This window comes from Dermacentor albipictus, chromosome 10 (assembly GCF_038994185.2).
Source record: "Dermacentor albipictus isolate Rhodes 1998 colony chromosome 10, USDA_Dalb.pri_finalv2, whole genome shotgun sequence".
NCBI classification, from domain to species: domain Eukaryota; kingdom Metazoa; phylum Arthropoda; class Arachnida; order Ixodida; family Ixodidae; genus Dermacentor; species Dermacentor albipictus.
Window position 1 is genome coordinate 79,347,502 of NC_091830.1, and position 19,038 is coordinate 79,366,539.

Here is a 19,038-nt window from a genome sequence, read left to right on the forward strand (position 1 = left end):
TGACGTCGCCTGGTTTTTCCTTCGCCACGGAGCTCCCCGGAAATTACTCAGTGACAGAGGCCACGTCTTCCTATCCGTCGTCTTCGAGGCTCTCCTCAAAGAATGCCGCATCATTCATCGCACTACAACTGCTTATCATCCGCAGACTAATGGCATGACCGAGCGCTTTAATCGCAATCTTGGTGTCATGCTGGCCTTGTACGTTGCATTCGACCAAACCAAATGGCACCATGTTCTACCTTTTCTGACCTACGCTTACAACACCGCCACGCAAAATACCGCGGGATTTTCGCCCTTCTTTCTCCTGTACGGACGCGAACCTTTTTCCACAATGGATACTATCCTTCCGTACCGCCCTGACTCCACGAAAACAACTACCCTATCCGAAGCTGCTGCACACGCAGAAGAGTGTCGCAAGCGTTCCCGTATATTTACGTCAGAAGACCAGCAAAGCCAGAAGCACCATCGAGAAAGTTCCAATGCTCCTGTATCCTATGCTCCTGGCTCGCTAGTGTGGCTTTGGGTTCCAGCCTCTACCACTGGACTGTCACCCAAACTCGCGTCGAAGTACCAAGGCCCATACCGCGTGTTCAACCAAACGTCTCCAGTCAACTATATTGTGGAACCCCTCGAGCTACCTTTGGATCATCGCCGTCGTGGACGCGAAATTGTGCATGCCTAGCGTCTCAAGCCCTACTATGATCCGCCTGTGTTGTCCTACCCGTAGGTCGCCGGGACGGCTTCCTTTTCCGCGGGGAAGATAAATGTACTGTAAAATAGGGAGCAGTGGGGATGTGGCTAGGAGAGAGACAACGACGACGAGAAAGAACAACCTTGTTTCGGTGCTCGGTCCGCTACACTACCTCTCGCTGCTCCAATGTTCTAGTCGCAAACGCTTACTGCTCAAAGTACTTCGCGACAATATGTGTATTGTAAAGGCGTGTATTGGTCACCGGCCATTGGGACCGACCGTTAGAGGAGGCCACGGACTCCCAGCACGAGCGGCATTCACAGGCAAAAGCGCTGAAGAAGACGACTCACTAGAAAGTACTGGAAAGGACGATCCACAAGATCATTCCAATCCTTTTCTACAATTCCCCCCAGGAATGAAAAGGAGCCACACGGTAACCTAACCGCTTGTCACTAAGCGTTGGTCATAGTAGGTCTTAAGGCTTAATTTTGACAATGTCTCGTCCACAACGGTGCGCTTCCAAACACGGTTCAATGGCTTCGCTCACGTAGCTAACGGGTGATGCGCGCTTGACGATATAGTATAGCTATTCATACTTGTTCAGTAGTTTCGGAGAGAGCCCAGGTGCAGCGCAAAGAACGGGAAGCCGCAGAAGCGCTCCAGGAAGGAAGGTGGCTGCAGAGGTGGTGTCACCGCGAGTGCTCCTATGGCTCTCATGATCGCTGGAAGTAAAGACCCGTGCGAGGTCGCGGCAGACTTCAGCTGCGACAGATGCGTCCGGCCGGTATGATGAAATTTTCTCGATGGAGTGCGATGATTGCCGGCCGTATAAAAGGGAAAAGGTGAAAAGCTAGTGGTACTCTAACTGACGGCATTATAGGCCTACGTGGTTAAGGGCGTAATAGCAACCCAGTTTTGTGGTCGGAGGCTACGTACACTGCGAGCATGTCGCCAAGCGTATGGTTAAAGAGTTCTGCAAGGCCAGTGTTCTGCACATGGTAAGCAGTAGTTTTGCGGTGAAAATCGTGGCACTCTTTGACGATGGCTTGACGATGGCGAGCAGCTCCTATGGTGGAGCAGGACGCAGTGGGAATCGGCGAAGCAGGAAGGAGGCAAGTTTGCGCACTGTATCTGTAGGGAGCGCGGAAGCATCGGCGTATCGCGTGAGGCAGTCAACAGCCACGATAGCCCAGGGGTTACGAGCAGGTGTCAGGAGAAGTGGCCCATACAAATCGATGCTGACGCTCCTGAATGGCCGGGCAGAGCAATGTAGTCGTTGCAGACCGGCTAGCGAGAAGCGCGGTGAAGGTTTTCGGCGCTGAAAACCGAGGCAAGCTCGAACGAGCTTCTAAACGCAGCTGTACATATTGTGCCCCTGTCAAATGCGCTGGTAAATTTTGAATACTTCCGAATGTGCACACTGGGGGTCACAGTATAGCGACGCGTATATTTCAGAGCGCAGACTGTGGGGTACTGCTAGAAACCACTGGCGTCTATAGGAGGTGCAAGTGCGTCGGTGGAGTAGGTTGTCGCAATGGTGGACTCAACGGTATCACGCATGAGCGGTTGGTTGATTGTGCCGGTTGATCAGAGAGCAAGTCTGTAAGCTAGGTTGTCCAGTGGTTTCTGCAGTGTTGGGAAGCGTAGTGTGAAGGTCGATGGAAGAAACGGCAAGCTAAGATACGGAGCAGCGGGCCTTATCGTCGGCCAAAGGAGAGGGCGATGGCGTCAGAGTGCTGGCGGCCGCTGCGGTGGACAACGCGGACATCGTAGTCCTGCATGGAGGCGAAGCCCCTTTAGGCAAGACGGCCTGAGGGTTCTTTCAAGGACGACAGCCATCATAGTGCATGGTGATCCGTGATAAGATCAATGGACGGCCGTATACATAAGGTCTGAACTTGTTAAGAGCTCAGATAAGGCCAGGCATTCTTTTTTTTTCGCGGTGTAATTCGTCTCACCTTTTGTAAGCGTACGACATGCATCAGACATGACATATTCTGGAAACTCCTTTTTCCGCTGCAAACGAACAGCACAGAAGCCAACATCGCTGGCATTTGGGTGCACCTTGGTAGGCGCTGTTACGTCGTAATGACGCAAAATTAGCGGAGAAGCTAGCAACTTACGGAACTTTGTGAAGGGGTCGACATACTAGGACCACGATGATGTGCTGGGCCAGTTGTATTTAAGCAGCTTCGTCAGGGTGGTTGTGATGGTGACGAAATTGCGAATGAAGCCTCTGAAGCAGGAACACAGACAGACGAAACTGTGCAATTCTGTGATCGACGCCTGCTTAGGGCATTCGGTGACGGCCCGGAATTTGGCTGCATCGGAGAGAATTCCATCCTTGCATATGACATAACCTATAATTACAAGCTACCGAGCAAGAAGTTGGTACTTCTTGTGGTTTAGGCGTAGCCTTGCGTTTATTAAACACGTTGAAACAGACCGGAGCCATTATAGGTGCGTGAAGTCACGGGCAAAAGCGACAATGTCGTCAAAATAGTACAAACACATTTGTGACTTGAAGCTGCTCAGAACTGTGTCGATCTTCTGCTCAAACGCTGCAGGCGGATCACAAAGTCCAGAAGGCATTAGGTTACATTCGTTTAAGCCGTTGTTTGTGACCAAAGCTGTCTTTGGCCTATAGGCGTCTGCCATGAGCGTGCCTGAGATCATTCCCTTAGCGTAAATCTGGAGATGAAAAGAATTGTGCCCCTTGTACACCGTCAATCGCGCCACTTGTGCGCGGGAGAAGGGTAGACGTCTTTGGGGAATTCTTGCTCAGGCGGCTGTAGTCCATGTAAAGCTGCACTGAAGTATCGTTCTGCGTAACTGAGATGACTGGCGATGCCTATCGACTGTAGAAAGGTGGTATCCTCCCGCGATGAAACATGTCGTATACTTGTTCATTGATTACACGACGTTCTGCAGGAAATACACGACATGGACGTGGGAGCAATGGCAGTTGTGTGCCAGTATCGGTGCGGTGTGTAACACTTCACGTGCGGCCCAGCGAAGATGGACCTTCATCGAACGAAGAACGAAATCCAACCTCCCTAAGATATGTGACGTAAATCGAAGCATTTGTTGGCGTGTTTATTGCACTTTGCAGCGTATGTCACGGCGCAGTTTCGCCTAGGTCATCGCCAACACAGACGCCTAAGGCTTTTTACATAAATGACATCCAGTTAGGAGAGACGATGCATTATGCTTTCCATACCGCATTGTCGCATGAAGCTGTGAAACGCGTGCATTTTACTTTTTTTCCGCTTTCTCAGCAAATTATCACTGCCATCAAGGTATGGTCAGCCGATAGATGAGTCTGCCTTATCCGCAGCTTCATGAAATATTCGACAAATCCGCAAAGAGTCTTGCCGTGTAGGCCAGCCCGCGTGACAGGAATCCTGTCGAAGATTCCTGGGTTTTACCTGCCGGAACCACAACCTTGTTAGCCGGAAGGCCGTAATGGGGGACTCTCAATGGATTTTCACCGCCTGCTTTTCATTGACGTGTGCCCGAGCTTCAGTAAACGAGAGTTTTTCTTTTTATTTTGCACCTATCGAGACATGCCGGAGTGTCTAAGATAGAACCCCTCTATCTGAGGAGTTCAACGTCACAGGCACTGGGCTATCACTGTGTGTAGTGAAGATTGCTACTGTGTGTCCTCAAGCGCCAGAAATCTCAAAGAAAGTGCGATTGTATTGTGTCCGTAGCGAGCCAACTACACCCGTGGACACGCATTCGAATACTGAAAACCATAAACAGCACTATCACTGTGCTTCCAGCGTTGATTTCCTTAGTTTCCTTGTAAACGCCTCAATTCAATAAATTTTTTTAACAATGTTTAGTTTTGCTCCTCACTAAGATGTGACAATGATGTGCCATTACCCCAAGGAACTGCCGCTGTTTACCGTTAAAACTAAGCACTATTACGAATGAAGGATCCATATCTCTCATTATGTACCAAATATCTAGGTTATGAAAAAGAGACAATAAAATTTTAAACATTTCCTTTGATATTTATCGCTTTCTTGTCACCTGAACTGGATTACTTGAACTAATGGACACATTGTAGCATTAAATGCAAAATCACGCTTAGTAGTTCACAGGTATTAATAATTAACCTCATAAATAATCAATTTAGACCATACATTCTCACTGAGGATTTCAAACAAAGCATTTATTTATAAACAGTCACTTAGCAAAACTCTTGCGCTCAGTAGGACTTTTGAGAGCTGCTACTTCAGAATCTTGGCTAAAAAGCTTTCGTATTTCACTGAACACTTGTCAGGAAGCTCCTGCAAACAGCGTTACATAAGAAGTCACTTTATCCTGGCCCACAGGTACGTTTAGAAAGCCTTTGCTCTTGAGTAACTTGAGTGCCTTTTACCTTTCAAGCGACATCTGCCTCCCAAAGAGGTGCTGCTTATATTAAAAAACTGCACTAACACGTGAGATAGTTAGTAAAACTGTGTCTATTAAAACAATTTACAAATTATGTTTAATAGAATAATGCGCGCCCTTAACAAGCGGGAGAAGAAATATGCAAGGATGGGCTTGACTGGACGCATTTGTTCAGAAGTGAGAAAAAATAGGACATAATGGTTAGTAATAATTGCAATGTCACTCAATTTTACCAGTATTCGACTTTATCGAGTTTTACGCAAGAAATTGTCTAGACCCTTATGGTTGTGTATTTAGACTTCACCCGCAACACTGATGTCACCTATGAGCACAATACAGCTTTTAACCTCAACGCAAGCTAAAACAGCGCTGACGGTAAGGTGGAAACGTGGTTGAGGTTGTTTCAAATCGTGAGACTGAATGGCTGCGCGAAATAGCAGATACTAACACCAGCATAGGGGGTAGAAATTAAGATGATATTACGTTTGTTAATATGTTGTTCTCTTTTCCGCTCTTTACCACATGGGTGTATTACAGGGCCCCATGTACCTGGCGGTAAGCTGCATTATTTTTATCGCTCTAAATATTAGTTTTCAAAAATCTATTTTCAAATATTTCGCACACCTTAGAATTACGAAACTTTTCGCAGGTATTGTTTTATATCAGCTTTGTTACTGGCTGCTTGTCGCTTGCATTTGTTCAGCACGTTACATTGTTTCAATTTGCCTGAAATTTTGCATCGTTTGTCTATATGGGTATGCATTATGACTCTCTGACTTAACTCATGATTATGCAGTAATGTAATTAACTTGCTATACTTATTAAATCAGTTATTTTGCTCATTGTTTCTTATCTTGATATGTTATGTCTCCCAATCAAAACTTGAATTGTTTAAACATATCTTAACTTTCTACACCACAGCAATGCTACCGCATCTCCTGTCGTCGTCTACGCTTACAGTATGAATAAATAAATAAAAAAGGGCTTTAGGCTTTACGGAATAATTCAAGATTGTCTGCTGCTCCTAAGATGTTTCTCTGCCTTTAGCCGGCATATTCCGAAAGGCAGACATTAGTTGCAGGATAAACGTATTCAACTAATTGACAAAGTTCGCCATTTCACTCCTTCAATTATTTAGTTGCGGCACACGGTAATTTATGAACTGCAGCCGGTGTGTGCACGGACTATTTATTTGGAATGAACTTACAGAACGGCAACAATTAGGAGATCCGCACCATCAAACAGCATAAAAAATTCATTTGTGTTCTGTAGAATTCTTTGCCTATTTCCACGGCTTTGAGCCTGTGTGCCTGCTTGCCTGCCTGCCTGGCTATCTATCTATCTATCTATCTATCTATCTATCTATCTATCTATCTATCTATCTATCTATCTATCTATCTATCTATCTATCTATCTATCTATCTATCTATCTATCTATCTATCTATCTATCTATCTATCTATCTATCTATCTATCTATCTATCTATCTATCTATCTATCTATCTATCTATCTATCTATCGACAGGTGTACTTTCTAGTTTCGGGTGACCGCGTTTCACTTTCTAGCAAATGTTATTGCTCAGCGCGGCAGGCACCCGCATGTATCGTAAGTTTCTCGAATGTTATCGGTGGTTCCATCTGCCGCCTGTTGTCGCCGAAGATTGCGTAATGTGATTGCATGTGCTAGCGAATTTTTTAGAAGTTTCTGGTGAACACGCGGGCACCAGTGATTATTCCAGAACCATCGGTGACTCATGTATAAATGCCGAAACTCTTGTCCCGACGATAAGATTTTCGCGATCGGCAATTGTGTTCGCCGTTATCGTGATTTTAGTGTATCTTGTTTTTGTGGGCAATGGATGGCCAAATAAAAAGGCTGAGTTACTTACAGTTTTGCTACTCCGTCCGTGCCGGTTGCTACTACGTGATATGTGTTGGAGGGGCATTTGCGTTCTAGTAGTGGGCGCATGGGCGAAGTCACGATCCGAACCCGAAGCCAGAAGACAACAACACCGTCGCTCTAGATCGTCGAACAAGCTGTAGACTACAAAATTTGCCTTCGGACGAGGCTCTACAGCACGAGAAAAGCAGAGAAATCGACACCAACTCAGCAGCAAAGATTAGAACAGCGTCACCATCAACCGTAGTTCTTTAAAGAAAAGCACACTTTAAGCAGAATTACAGGCTTTGGGTCGTATCTTGCCACGCAACAATAATCACCTTTTGGCTCGTTCGTAATTCCTTTCTTTACGGTTGCGCGCCCAGTGTTTCCAAGTCACGAACGGCATGCGCGTTGTCAGTATGACAGAGCATTCTCGACAGTAATGTAGCGCCTTCGCCCGCTGTGAGGCTACCCCTCTGTGCCCAAGCCATGGCCCGCAGTTCCACTGTCCACCGCTACCGTCAGCATGCCCTACCGTCAGCATGCCCACCCGTCACCAAGCGCAGCATACCAAGGCATGCCGACGTTTGGCGTGCCGCCAGCACCTTGCGCTCTGCCCTCACAGAGGAGATGCGGCTCACGTCTACCGCCGGTGCCCGCCCCTCGATATGGGTCTCCGAGAGTTCGCCGTCAAAGCTCCGCACACACAGCAATGTCAACGCCTTCGTGATATCGATGACTACCTCGCCACCACTCAGCGAAGCCCGGTCCGCGCAGCGCCAACCATACGTTAGTCCAGCCAGGTGTCCCTCCGCCAGCCCGTACACCGAAAACTAAATACATCAATAAATGCAGGTGCGCTTGCTCTACACCGAAACGGTGACGATCCTCCGCCGTAGATGACGACGCCTCAATATCTAGCTCGACGACGTAGGAACGACACGCTGCCATTCCAACGAAGCCTAGACGCAAAAAAATACGTTGATAAAAGGAGACCTAACGATGTGAAGTTCCAACTACAGTGCAAGTGACAGAGCCATGATTCGACGCCAAGACCAAACTGTAATAGAGCACAAAGAATCAACGACCTCGAAGTACTTCTTGATGGCCAAGCAGTAACCGTCTTAGTGGACACAGGATCCGACTACTCCATCATCAGTGGAACCATTACCGCGCAATTTCCGTAGGTTAAGACTGCATGGGAAGGCCCTAAAAATTGAGACAGCGGTAGGACATCTAATATCATTGAACAGAATCTTCAACAATCACCGTTCGTGACCGAACCTAACCTGTCACCTTGATTATCTTCCAACATTTTTTACGAGACGTCATTATTGGCTTGGAATACCTCTACTAACAAGGAGCAATCTTCGACTCTAAGATCTCGGCAAAAAAATAGGTGCGAGCCAAGTGTTTTTAACGACCATTTTCTCTCTAAAGAAAAGAAAACTCAAGCTCAAGAGAAGAAAACAATGACAGATGGAAGGAAAAAAAAGGATAAAAATAACGAGGTTGTTTTTAAACTTATGGAACCGCGAACATTTAGTAATCAGTTACCCACTTCATGCGATTTTTTATTACTGCACCTGGATATATGGAGCCTCCAGAAACATTGAGGTATATGGTAATTTGTTGACCTTTGTGCAACACACTCACACACGTTTCACTTATTTCTTTATCAGGAACTTGCTTATCCGAAAACAAGTGTCAAACATATCCACTCTAAGCTATCAACTGGAGCTCGCTCGTAGGCGAAGCTTATCATCAAACACTACAAATAACAAATCTGTACATGAGGGTGCAGATCAGTACGTAAGAAACAACGCAATATTCACAGTTATAACAGATATAATTTTCAAATCATCATGGTACGAAGAACTCGTCATCGAAAGATGACCACACAAAGCAGCCAGAAGCCTTGTACATCATAAAAATAATGCACGTTAATAGGCGTCATTCACGGGTCACCGCAAAACAACATAATTGAGTTCCCATATGATTTAGATAACTGGTTTGATAGCAACAGTAATGATGGTACTCAGATTATTTTATTGGGTGATATCAACATTTGCCATTATTCGAACCGGCATAACTACACAGACATAACAAGCTATGGATCACAAGAATTATTCAGATTGCCAACATGCATTACTAACTCAAGACCGAGCACGTTGGATCACACAATCACAAACATATGTGACACCCAATTTTCAAGTGGAACATTATAATAATGCATTACTGATCGCCTTCATATTTTTGCAACCATCACATCCTGCAGCCAGTCATGAACTCAGCAAAAGTGTATAACCTGCGAACATGATGATATTTGTAAAGCTCTAGTGTATGAAAATTGGCGCTCTGTATAATCGGCACCCACAAATGACCATAAATATGAGCAGTTCATGAAAATATTTTATAGATATTAAGAGTAATTGAATGCACTTCAACCATGTCCAGGAGAAGCACAAAGCGAGAACACAAGCTAACTGCCGGTATAATAAAGTCAATACATCCCAAAGATAATATGTATAGGAAAGTAAATCGAAACCGCACAACGTGACGTCTGAAAACAACTATATGACATGCAAAAAAGCTTGAAAGCGTAATCATGATTTCTAAACAAAAATATTTCTGCTCTAAGGCTAAACGAGCACATGGTGACTCAAAAGCTATATGTAAAACAATATATACCGCGCTAAGCACGTGCAACACAAACAGTATATATGCAATCTCGAAAATGACACAAGAATGAGTGATCCGTACAATATTGCTGAAAGTTTCAACAGTTACTTCACTACAATTACCAATAATGGAACTGTGAACAATTCAAATACATCACAATCAGACACAGTCACAACAACTAACCGATCCAGTTCCCTGTTTCGTCAGCCCACTGACCCTCATGAACTCAACAACATAATCTTCTCTTTAAGAAATACTTCACCATCCTATCTAAACCTGTTATTTGTCTCGTTCCTCAAACACTGTTCGATTAGTTTACGGGAACCCCTATAACATATCATTAACGAAATGTTCATTTCGGCGTCGTTCTCGCCGCCTATAAAATTTTTAAGGCTGTACAAGTGTTTAAGAATGGAGACAAGATATTGGTCAATCGCCGACCAATATCAGCATTGTCTGCGTGTTGAAAGGTTTTAGAGAGAATTGTGCTAGCCCGACCAAATGAGTGTTCAACAGCGCACAACGTCTCTGCAATGTTTATGATATATAGAAAGAATGTCGACAGAAACAGCGCTAATATTGAATAAACTAAAATAAATTTAGAATGAAAATTAACCAAGGGTATATTCATGAAAATAACCAAGGCTTTTCATCTTGTGAAATACGGCATATTACTAAAAAACGAATGAACCACAAATCATTAAACATCAACAAATCTTCTTTACAAAGGGTTAACGAGACAGCATTTTTGGGCGCCTAACTCTATAGTCAACTAATGAGGTATAAACTAGTCCGTGAGACTACACTCACCATTCATAACAAAGTCTCAATATTGTGTAAACTACGTTAGCTTTTCCTTGAACACACTCCTTTGTGTTTATGTCAGTTTTATACACTAGCATATTATGTATGCTGCTACCATATACGGACTCACGTACCCCACCACTTTAGTGCCAATTATTTCAGCCCAAAATACAGCGCTTCGTGCTATTCTCTTCTTTAAAAAATCGCAGTCAATCACATTCGCGTACCTATTGCTTAATATACTGCCCGTGTAACCCTGCTTTGATTACCACGTTCTCGTTTTGCTTTGCTAAATCATCCACAAAATTATACTGTGTCCTGCTAAAATTAATGATCACAATACCACATTCCGATTACGATCTTCACCTCGAAAGCGCTAACCGTTTCAAAATATGGCACTAACTATGAAACAATTGCATTGTCGCATGCCGAATCGCTGCTCTAGAATAAATCACCAACAGATCCTACAGGACAACAGCCATTTATCTGTTAGGGAACTAACCTTCGCAATTTTATGCTCGCGTCATTTGTTCAATAAGTATGTTGCATATGTGTATTGTCTCAGATTCTTTTTATCTCACACGCTGCAGTGTTTATATTCCAGCAAATAACATAAGGGCCCACGAGAGTTAGAGACCCGCCTTTATACCGCACCAAATGAGCTTATCCTCATGCGATTAATAAAACAATTTGAACTTGAACTTAGAACTTCAAGTCGATGTCTATAACGCTATCCGAAAATCACGCAATAGCGTCGGATAGCTCTCGTAGTCACCACGCCTTGAGCCTGCTCAAATATCCAGTGAGCATCCCGCCAGACCCCAGCATTATCATTTCCGCCGGTACAGAAACACCCGCAAACGTAGACGGCCTCATCTATGGCGATTAACGTCTACTGTTCGATTGTGAAATTTGCGTCGCAAAATGGATCAGACGACTGCATGGAGGAAAATCGAAAGCAATGCTCACCAACTTGCTTCTGTCTTCTCGGATTCTGCCGCATCTACCTCAAAGACCATAATTCCGGAACCAGTCCAACGTAATCTCAAGCCTCCAGATGAGTAAGAAACAACAGCTTAAATGTCTTCTCAGACGATGCAGAGGTTGCTGTTCTACGTCATCGAGGATTCAGTGGACAAGAGTTGCAAAACACTCCCTAATGACTGAAGAATCTGCTCAACTACTCCGACAGAGCCCTTACCAAGTGGCGATGCGAGAACGACAAGCCGTACGCCAACACTTCGATAAAATCCTGCGCAACGACGTCATCCAGCCGTCGAAAAGCCTGTGGGCGTCTCCTGTGGTCTTAGTGAAAAAGTATAGAACTCTAGCTACGCTTCTGCGTCGATTGTCCCTACTTGAACAAAATATTCAAGGTCGTATACCCCTTCCCACGGATAGACTGGCTATTACACCGACTATGCAACGCTAGGTACTTTCGGTCGATGGATCTCAAGACTGGTTATTGGCAAATTGAAGTAAACGGAAGGGGTCGAAAGAAGATCGCGTTTAACACGCGAGACGCTCATTTCTAGTTCAAAGTGACGCCATGTGGTCTTTGCTGTGGGCCTGCAACGTTCCGCCGTGTGCTGGAGACAGTCTTGTCAGGGCCGAAGTGGCAGACATATTTCGTCTTCTTGGCTGACCTTGTAGTCTTCGCCACGAATTCCAAAGATTACCTGAGGTGGCTTCAGACAATGCTAGGGATGGTCAAGTCATCTGGACTCACCCTGCCCAGCCGTTTCACTTACGAAAAACATCTGTTCCTAGCCTAAGTCATCACCAAGTCTGAAGTGCGTCCCTACCCGCAGAAGAGAGCTACCATCGCTAAATCACTAGCATTTCGGGGCCCATCGACAAAAATTCAGTGCACAGATTCTTTGGTCGGCACGCTTTTTACAGGCGTTTTGTAATAGTGTAAGAGTATCGTGGCACCATTAATTCATCTTACAAAAGGGGATGTCAACTTGAAATGCAGGGGACGCCAGGAGGATGCATTTGAGGAGCTGAAATGACGGGTGCAGTCACCGCCGATGGTTTCACATTTCAACGAAGACGCCAAGACCGAAATCCACACCGTCGAACAAGTAGCGTAGCCCTCGATGTCTTCGCTGCTCTTGCAGACATGGTGCTGGTGTTCGGGGCACCGGTGGTTTCGACTTTTCTCAGCACAGCAAAAGTGAGGGGAGCTTCTGCCGATTCATTGACAGGGAATCCCACTGCGCAATTAGTGAGTTAAGCAGGATGTCGGGCGGATTGCGGTCGCCCTAGAAGTGTTGAAGTACCAGAAAAGAGACGCCCGTGCTCCTTCTAACGCAAGCGCGTCATCTCTTATCCTGACGCTGCTCAGATATGCTGCTACCACCTCCGCTTTGGAGCAAATGCAACCGAGTGTGCGGGGCCCTGTGCTTAGGAAAGAAATATCCTGGCCACGCACTGAAAGCGGCTGGTGCTCCATGTCGAACTCCACGCACCACATAACATGTGATACCGGCTGCGTCAAGAGACATCAACATGGGCCATTTGTCGAAATTTCGATTTCAAAAAGAAAATCGTTTTTCAACAGATCAGCAAACGCCGTCTCAAAGCGATAACCCCGCAATCACACAGACGATATTGTCTCGAATTTCCGGCCATTGCGAATCGCGCTTATTTTATGTCACGGATGCAGCCTCGAAAACCTGTTTCCAGGGGGGCACAGCTGCCGGAGTCAGTTTAATTCTGGCGATGCGTGCTGATCGCCAAGATCACCCCATATATATTGTTCAAGCCATGAACACCACGTAAATCGCGTCGATCTCTAACGATTGACTTTAGCCGACACCGAACCTTTCGTTGGAAATTCGTTGTGGGGTACGGGAACCCCGTGATCATAGAAGCAGATCTTGTTCTCCACTTCGGACATCTTGTAAAGATGCAAAGCTCCCGGCTACCAGATTCTATAACACAGTTGAGTATTCGTGACATCACATCCTGCACGGTAATGATGACGTTTGCGCTCCTTCGACCGAAAGAACCGAATATTTGCGCAGCATTGACGGAGTTGTTGAAAGAATTTCCCTGCCTTACATCTCCTGTCCACACCACACGTCCTGGCAAACACTCGTTACACAATGCAATGTGACATCGGGACCCTCAGTGCACGCCGATCCTCGCCGGCCGCCTAAAGCCCAGACCACACGCATTCTCGCGTTAACGCGTCCACGCATGCGCAGACGGTGCGGCATGGCTCGTACGCCTCGAAACGCGGCGTGATCTGGGGCAACAGCTCCGCTCTGTTATCGAGCGCTTCGGTTGACTCGCGTCGGGACTCCTAGCTACGCAGCTACGGCGCGAAACGTTCAACTCTCGGTGAAGCAGATTTATATCATGCAAGAAAGTGGTTCTTCTTTCCTTTTTACGCTGCTCTAACAGCTATAAAGCTATTACAATTAAGGTTATATGAATTGAAGCATTTTGAAACACTGTCGTTAACAAAGTACGAAGCGGTGCCTGTCAAGGCGTCTGTGAGTGAGCCGGGTGAGCGCGCGCTGTCGCGCGTCTTTGTGGATGCAAACCGCCATTACTCGCGAGGCGCGTCAGGCGCTAGGCGCTCGGACGCGGGCTTACGCGCATCCGCAAGTGTACGTGTGGTCTCGGCTTAAGAGGCTGAACATAGCCCGACGAGAATTTGAGCATGTGTTTGAACTCGGCATTGTGCGTCCGTCCCCAAGTACGTGGTGAACCCCACTCCACTTATTCGCAAGATCTACTCTAGGTGACTGGCGCCCATGCGGCGACAAGCTTCCCTTAACAAGACAACACAGACGCACAGCTATCCGCTCAGCCCCCCCCCCCCCCGCCCATTGGCCTGACTTTGTCGTAACACTGCACACAGCCACTCTGTTCTTCAAAAATTGACGTCATCAGACGTTATCATCAAATACCGGTGGAAGCGGCTGATCTTCTCATGGCCCCAGTAAGGACACACTTCGGTATATCTGCGCGTCCCCGGTATGGCGCCGGATGACGCCATACCGGGGACGCTCAAATATAGCGTGGACGCCATACCGGGGACGCCATACCAAATCCTTGCGTAACATGGTTTACGCAAGGACTCGCAGAACAGACCAGACGCTTCCGAGGGAAACAGACGCGCTCTTCGGGTTTCTCCCGCGGAGTCACGCATAACTGTTATAATAAATGGCTAAATAGTTCAATATAACCATATATTTATCTTTTACAAGACAAACACAAGGTTCAGAATAAAAGAAGTTGAACTTAAAATTATTATGTGCTCTATTACAATCTCCTAGATGCAGATTGCAGAATCTGCTAGAGCAGAAAGCCACATACAGTGATTTTTGGCAGCCACTGACATTAACAGCCAAAGCGGAACATGAGGGCCAATTCCGTCACGATAAATTCAAGTAAATTAAATCTTAAGTTCCGTCGTTTTGGTGCAAATGCCTGCCAATAAATTATGTGAGTGCTACCAAAGTATCAAACAGGAAATTTGGCGGTCCGTACAAGCCACCAATGTACAGGCTTCAATTTAATAACTTTATCCCACCGAGACAGCTTTAGTATCACAAGAATTCTCAATAGCTATGAAGGAAATTGAATCTTTGTTTGACGAAGGGTACAGGTCCACCCGTTCCGTTTCTGTCTTTCCTTTAACTTTGAGGGACAACCTCGGCACAAGGTGTACCTTCATGGAGTCATGTGTAAGTAACTCTTATTAGTACGGGTTCAAGGTGCCTTAGGTATCTGATTTGTTTAGTACACTTTGAGCATGCACATTTAGAATCGTAATACGTATATTTCTGGGCGAGGAGGTCATGTATCCGAACGTAGCGGAGGTAGAGTTCTCGATATCGAAGTTTAGTTATTTCATTCGATAATAATCTTCACATGGGGGACTCATCCACTGCAAGTAATAATTTTATTTGAGTAATGTATCGTAAATTGCTACTAACACACTCATTAAACTCGCCTGCATTCAGAGGAGTTTAGAAGCTTTATTGGACATATCTGCAATGGCATAAGTAATGGTACTGCCCAAATATTTTGCCAGCTGCTATTGCTGTAACGTGAACAAAAATCTCACCAATTTGTTCGATTTTCATTCAGTTTATAAGTTCAAGCATTAAAATCAACCGATTGCCTCACAATTCAGAATAATAGCCCATTAGAACAGGAGGTCCCCCTACAGCCTTCCGCTTTGGGTCCTCCTTTGTATATCTTGTTACTGTGACTTTATTTTCTTGAGTAAATAAATAAAATTCTTCTTCTTCTTCTATTGTCAGCAGCAATGTCTCGTAACCAACTTTCAAATTACAATTGAGAAAGATGCTTTCCGTGCAATACATTCACGCTGCATATGCGACGGTCGTATTAAAATCCTCATAGGTGTATTTTAAGTGCTTTGTCCGCATACCAAAACTGGCAATAAACGCTCGCAATCCACCAACCGCTAACAAACCACTACAGACAATAAGCAAAACACGCGCTTTACCGAAAGAACAAAGCAAATAGCAAAATTAAAACGTTAAGACTTACGGTGTATTTCGCAACGAGGACACTGATTATTTAAACAATAAAAGAGTTTCCTTCCACAGCTAATTTAGATAGGAAGTTCTCAAAAGGCTGAGAAGAGCGACAAAAACGATGCGACGGGGAACGGTTTTTATAGTCTATAAGTAAACTGTTCAGCGAAGTCTTCCGCTCTTGTTCTCCCAAAGAAGACGTCGGCATCCCCGTCGCCTTGCGGCTGCGGTTCAATGGGGGCACGTGATACGCAGTCCGCATCGCAGTGTTTTCGTCGGTACTTCTAGATGACAGTGATTTCATATTCCTGCTGTCTGGGACTCCACCACGCCAGGCATCCTGAAGGGTTCTTCAATTTTGCTAGCCAACACAACACTCGGTGGTCGCTGACGACTTTGAATGACCTGCCATATAGGGAAGGGCGGAATTTCGCTGTGGCCTAAGTGATGGCATGGCATCTCTTTTCGGTCATAGAATAATTGACTTCCGCTTTTGACAGCCACCGGCACTCGTAAGCTATCACCCATTCTAGTTCGTCTTTACACTGGGCAGGAGGGCACCAAAGTCTAGGTTGCTGGCGGCAGTGTGGATTTCAATATCGGCGTCCTCGTCGTAGTGGGCAAGTACCGGTCATGACTGCATGCGTCGTTTTAGTTCTTGAAATACATCAGCCTGCAGCGTTTCCCAACGAACCCGACATGAAATGTAGTTCGATGTGTCAGCAGCGGACCGATGCGTGAAAAGTCCTCGACAAAGCGCCTGTAGCAGGCACACGTGCCAGCGAATCTAGCTAAAGCCTTCTTGTCGATGAGCTGTGGGAACATTGCTATGGCAGCTGTCTTCAGCAGTTCGTAGCGGACCTTAGACTTACTGATGAAGTGGCTCAGGAACAGAAGCTCATCGTAGCGAAGCGGCAATCTTCTGACTTCAGAGTGAGCGCTGATGACTTGATGGCTTCTAGTACTGTCGCAAGCTGTCTACGGTGATCATCGAAGTTTCCGGCAAAGGGAACGATGTCATCCAATTAAACATGAAAAGTCTACCCCTTCAATGCCGCTAATACTATGCCAATTACGCGCTGGAACGTTGCAGGCGCCGAGCAAAGTCCGAATGGCATGACCTTCAACCCGTAGAGGCGGTCTAGCAGGATGAAGGCGGTCTTTTCGCGATCTTTCTCGTCGATTAATACTTTCGGATAGTCCGACTTGAGGCCCATCGACGTGGAGTATTAAGCATTGCAGAGCCCATCCAATGCGTCGTCTATCCATGGCAGGGGGCATACGTCCTGGCTCGTGATCTTATTCAGCCGACGGTAATCGATGCAGAAACGTCGTGTTCAGTCCTTTTTCTTCACCAGTGCTACAGGAGATGCCCACCGCTTTTACGACAGCTGGATGCCGTCGTCGAGCAGCATTTCGTCGACTTGTTGACTAACAACTTCGTGTTTTCGCGTCGAAACTTGGTAAGGGCTTTGGCCTATTGGCCGAGCAGGCTCTTCGGTTATGCGATGCTTTGCAAATGGTCTTCTTTGAATTTTCTTCTTTGTATTCTCGGAGGAGGCACTCTAAGCTGCTGCTAATTATTCACGAAGAGACTTGGATTTATGTCGACATCTCGTTCGGCAGCTGTGGTCGCTGGTGTAGATGCGGCCGAATGAGAGAGCACAAACGCATTGCTCGTTTCCACAATTTTCTCGATGCATGCTATCTTCGGGCCCTTGATGATGTGCTTGAACCCCTGGCTGAAGTTCATCAGAATCACTTTCGCTTTTCTTTCGCGCATTCGACTGATTCCTCTTGCGAAGCAAATTTTATGGTCGAGCAGTAAACGTTGGTCGCCCTCGATGACGCCTTCTACGTCTGCGGATGTGTCGCTGCACGCTGGAGTGAGGCGGGATGCTGATTTGGTTCTCAAGTACACTCATTGCACGCTGACTGGAAGCCCTCTCCGTCGGTATCGCTTTGTCTGTGTACAGCGTTATCTACTTCGACCTCAGGTGGATGATGGCGCAATGTTGGTTGGGGAAGTCCATGTCAAAAATTACCGCTCCTGAACACTGTTGGAGGACAACGAACGTTGCAGATTAGGAACAATTGAAGTCTCCTGATAACGCGAATCATAATCCTCACAGCTTACACTCTAACCCTATCTTCGGCTGGTCGTTTCTGAGCACTCTGGAGCGCTCTCGCGAGCGGCTGTTGTCTTCGACTGGTTGAAAGAGGGTGCGCGCCCTGCGTTCGGCTGGTTCCTCTCGATTGCTCTCCTCTATCTTGGAGCGCTCTGAGGCGCTCCGAGCCCTGTCGTCGGAGCAGTCATCGAGATTGAAACGTCATCGCAGTGCCGCGTCGCTGCTGTTGGCGGCGGCCCACCGTAACCTTGGCAACCTAGGCCACTGCATGCTGGCTTTTCGACGAACGTTCGTCCCGCCGGCACGTCCACCGGTTTTTCCGGCAGCGCCGGGAGCTTTGGATAGGCGAAACATCGGACGTGTGCAGTAGTCACGTGGTTTCGCATCAGCAATTTCCTCCTCTGAGAGCGAGTCGCATGTTCGGCTTGCGCGCTTGTCCCCTACCTTTGAGTTCGGGAAACGACCGATCTACCCGACTCTGCTTCGGGGCGCACGGGCGACCAGTCGAAGATACCTAAAGACAAAGGTACACACTTTGGGGTGTATATCTGCCGCACAACAACAATCGTTATCTGCCTTGCTTGCATTTCCTTTCTTGAAAACGCCGCGCCCGCTACTTTTCGGTCGGTATTGCTATGTCATGCTGATAACGCGCATGCCGTTCGTTACTAGGAACTACCGTGCTTGCAGCGTTAAAGAAAGGAAATCCGGACAAGGCAGATGACGTTTATTTATGTGTGGCAAGATACGACCCAAAAGGGTGTAATTTTGTTTTACACCGTACGTTACGTTCACCCGATGTGTACGCAAAACGCGTCCTGAAATTCAAGATGCAGAGAGATTTAAAGCATGTTTTATTTTTTTGTTGCGAAACAACAAATGAGGTGGCACAGATGACATGTAGATACGGCCGCTTTAG

General features: G+C 46.3%; 1 protein-coding gene across 7 annotated transcripts in view; it reads left to right on the forward strand.

Moving 5' to 3' along the window:
- Positions 1–19,038, forward strand: part of LOC139050390 (uncharacterized) — a 527,729-nt gene that overhangs the window by 469,928 nt on the left and 38,763 nt on the right. For all 7 annotated transcript variants that reach the window (XM_070526672.1, XM_070526673.1, XM_070526674.1 and 4 more), the window contains one exon: positions 5,633–5,650. In XM_070526672.1, coding sequence (XP_070382773.1) covers positions 5,633–5,650 — 18 coding nt within the window. The remainder of the gene's footprint in view (positions 1–5,632; positions 5,651–19,038) is intronic.